The sequence below is a fragment of the Chrysoperla carnea genome, chromosome 2 (assembly GCF_905475395.1).
Source record: "Chrysoperla carnea chromosome 2, inChrCarn1.1, whole genome shotgun sequence".
NCBI lineage: Eukaryota > Metazoa > Arthropoda > Insecta > Neuroptera > Chrysopidae > Chrysoperla > Chrysoperla carnea.
In genome coordinates, this window is record NC_058338.1 from 95832915 (window position 1) to 95836130 (window position 3216).

At 31.3% G+C, this 3216-nt stretch overlaps 1 protein-coding gene across 2 annotated transcripts; it reads left to right on the plus strand.

The window, feature by feature from the left end:
• The first annotated feature begins 305 nt into the window (after window positions 1-305).
• Window positions 306-2705, plus strand: LOC123291774 (putative nuclease HARBI1). 2 transcript variants are annotated; one of them, XM_044872191.1, is made up of 5 exons: window positions 306-540; window positions 1330-1568; window positions 1630-1959; window positions 2042-2186; window positions 2253-2705. In XM_044872191.1, the coding sequence occupies exons 2-5, from the start codon at window positions 1332-1334 to the stop codon at window positions 2642-2644; spliced, it is 1104 nt and encodes a 367-aa protein (XP_044728126.1). In that variant the 5' UTR covers window positions 306-540; window positions 1330-1331; the 3' UTR covers window positions 2645-2705. The 2 variants fall into 2 exon arrangements, with proteins under 2 accessions (XP_044728126.1, XP_044728127.1); XM_044872192.1 differs by lacking the exon at window positions 306-540 and adding an exon at window positions 911-968.
• The last annotated feature ends 511 nt before the right edge of the window (window positions 2706-3216 follow it).

The window sequence follows — 3216 nt, forward strand, 5'->3', positions numbered from 1 at the left end:
ACAAATAAAACAGACTAAAATTTTTTAAACAGGAATTGACACACTGAAATATAGAGATACATTGACATCATAAAAACAATAAACGCAACTCAAATTCAAACACTTTCCTTCTTTTTTCTTTTTTCTCTTTTCTTCCTTTTTCCTTCTTTTTTCTTTTCTTTGTAACGATATGACATTGTTATTGAACGCACCCTCAGATCTACATAAGTTGTGTAACCATGTATTTGTAGTAGAGACAAATGTTTGATGTTCTTCACAAGTTCTTCAGTTGAGCATCAACCGTTGGATAGTAAAGATCAATAAACGTTTATAATACTCAATAATCATATTGCGTTATTATTTCAAATATAATAATTTAACAATTATTACATGGTGTCAGTAGGGCGATTCACAAACATTCATAACTATCGTTTTCGTGGTAATTATCACAAAAAGCGGTACTTATCGTCAAATGCGATTCACAAACATTTTTTACCGACGGTGGCGGTGTGATAATTACCGTCTCTAGGCGTTAACTTAACAACAAATTTTATTCTCGTGGTAAGTATGTAACGTCTCTGACGCTTGGGAAATGACAAGATTTTAATTAAACAAATGTCAAATTTGATTACAAAATAAATGTCATAAGTCATAACCATAATAATTTATTTATCTTTGTGCTGTCAAATTGCAAAGTTCGTTTTTCTAATTAATCAATATTTAGTGTAATTAATAATAAAAAAGGTAGTTTAATTAGGTTGTAAAAGTTAGTTTAGCTTTTTTATTATTTTTCTTTCATTTATCTTTAAATTTTCTTACAAGTTTTTTTAGTTTTTTCCCATTTTAGAATAAATTTTAGTTTAATCAATTTTCAATATTTAGTTTAGTTAAGATTTGCTAAATAAGATAGTATAGCTTAGTTTTTTAATTAGTTTAGCATTAGGTTTTATTTATTATTATTTATTTCTGTGTTATTATTTGATATTTAGGTAAGTAATTTTGTATCATTATATATTATTCTTATTGGTAAAATGATTTTATTTCGTTTGTTGTAAAGTTTGTGTTATTTCAGTAACAATGTGTTTATATTGTTATCTTGAAATTAACAAAAAATTTATTTTAATAAAGTTATTTTAAGCATTATTTACAAGAAATATTTACTCATATTTGCAAGGTTTTGTTTCCTTCACAGCATATTTTTTTTATTCAATAGCTACACATTTTAGCTCAACAAAATTTTTGTTCAATTTAAATTAGGGGTACGAAATAAAATTAAAAAATTTTATGTATAGCATTAAGAGTTTTTATAAATAAATTGTTTTTAATACAAATTTTTTTTTATCTTCATAGCAATGGCTTACGCAGAAGGTGCAGCGGATCTCCTCGACTTGGAGGTGCACCTCTATCACATGGAGCGTAGAGCCGAGCGGAGTGTATTACGAGAGATTCAGGATCCATTCGATTTGATGGATTCTGAATTTAAAAGGCTCTACCGTTTTACTCCGGATTTGGTGGAAGAGCTTTTAATAGACACTTTGGGGCCGCGTTTGGAACATCAAAACATTACTGGGATATCCCCTAAAAATCAGGTTAAGTAGTCAATTAAGTTTTTGAACAATCTTACAGTCTTGTTAATATTTTATTTTGCAGATTCTAGCTGCCTTAAGATTTTACGCCACTGGTTGTTTTCAACGGCCAGTGGGTGAACAATGGGGAATTAATATGAGTCAGTCATCCATTAGCCGATCTATTCATCGTGTTACTGATGTAATTAACGATGCAATATTTCGTCAATGGGTGCAATTCCCCATGACCGATGTTGCCAGGCAGCTAGCTAGGGAGAAATTCCGGAGGGCGGCCCAGCCATTTGATGGTGCTATTGGAGTAATAGATTGCTCCCACATAGCAATACTGACTCCAAGGGAACACGAGGAGGTTTATGTTAATCATCATGGTTATCATTCAATCAACGTACAAATGGTGAGAGTTAAATCGGCAATAGTATAATTAAAAAAAGGCTCAATTAAAAATTTATAAAATAATTTTTTTTTTTTTTTTTAAGATATGTGATCCCGACCAGTGCATATTAAATGTAAATGCGCGATTCCCTGGTGCACGGCACGACGCACACATTTGGTCTGCATCGGCAGCACGTCGAGTAATGGAACGTGCCTACAACAATGGTGAAAGGAGGACTTATCTCCTTGGTATGTTGTTTCGAATTAGATTGGTTATCTCAAATCAATTTTCATGTATTTATTTTTTACTTATAGGTGATTCGGGGTATCCACTAGAGCCGTGGCTACTTACCCCATTACCACATGCACCTGCAGGCACCCCTCGACGTGCATATCATGATGCACTGATGAGTTCCCGCAATGTTATTGAAAGGACATTTGGGACATTGAAAACAGTCTGGAGGTGCATGCATAAGCATCGCACTCTCCAGTACGATCCTGGATTTGCGGGAAGAATTGTGAACGCGTGTGCCGTGCTGCATAATATGTGTCGGGCACATAATTTAATATTTAACGATGTTGAAGATGATGGTGAAGTAGCTGAGCCTCCTGCACAACAACTTCCCCTGCCCGAAGAATTCGCTCGACCTCATGCTGTGGCAATGCGGTTACAGAATAGACTAATTGTGGAGAGATGGGGGGGATAGTTTTTGATTTTTATATTTAAATAATTAAATAAAGAAAAAAAAATTTCTGTTTATATTGTTGTCCCCGTAATTTTTAAATTTAATTATAATTCATTTATTTTTTTTAGGTTTATTGTTCATTAGAATTATCTGATCCATCCGAACAACCGAAAAGAAATTAAAGCGAATATTTAATCCGAATTAATAGGATTTTTGAGTTTGTTGTTTCATAAAATTCTACTAGTAAACAAAAACATTGAAACCGATTCGTAAAATTAATTTTTTTTTTTTTTTTTTGCAGTTCAATGAATGTGTTTTGCTGAGGATAATAGCATTAATCCGGTATGGAAATACTTACCTGTATTTAGGTTATAACTAACTAAAAAAAATAAGAATAAACATTTATTTTATTTAATTAAAAACTTTATTAATAAAAATATGTATATTTAAATAAATATTAATAAACTAATTGTGTTAATTATTTAAAAAAGTATCACAGGAATTAAGTATCACAGTAATATTGAAGCAAATTAGCATAGCATAGTAATAATATTGAATTTAATGTGTTTACGGACAGATTTTACGGATTAGTG